General features: G+C 57.5%; 1 protein-coding gene across 1 annotated transcript in view; it reads left to right on the top strand.

Moving 5' to 3' along the window:
• EMH_0009790 (uncharacterized protein) overlaps positions 1 to 221 on the top strand; it is a gene marked incomplete at both ends in the record, with an annotated part of 7,138 nt that overhangs the window by 4,164 nt on the left and 2,753 nt on the right. Inside the window, one exon of the mRNA XM_013498754.1 lies at positions 3 to 221. Coding sequence (XP_013354208.1) covers positions 3 to 221 — 219 coding nt within the window. The remainder of the gene's footprint in view (positions 1 to 2) is intronic.

The raw sequence follows: 221 nt of genomic DNA, 5'->3' as shown, positions 1-221 counted from the left end.
CTGCTGCTGCTGCTGCTGGTGATGGCGGTTCTGCTGGTGGTGGTGGTGTAGGAGGAGGAGAAATATCTGCTGCTGCAGCAGCAGCAGCAGCAGCAGCAGCAGCAGACACAGATCTCGACCCAGACCCAGACCCATCATCATCATCAGCATCAGCAGCAGCATCATCATCATCATCAGCAGCAGCAGCAGCAGCAGCAGCAGCAGCAGGAGGTGGTAGTGTA

The sequence above is a fragment of the Eimeria mitis genome, genomic scaffold (assembly GCF_000499745.2).
Source record: "Eimeria mitis Houghton genomic scaffold, Emh_scaff369, whole genome shotgun sequence".
NCBI lineage: Eukaryota > Apicomplexa > Conoidasida > Eucoccidiorida > Eimeriidae > Eimeria > Eimeria mitis.
This window is presented reverse-complemented; position numbering and strand designations above follow the sequence as displayed.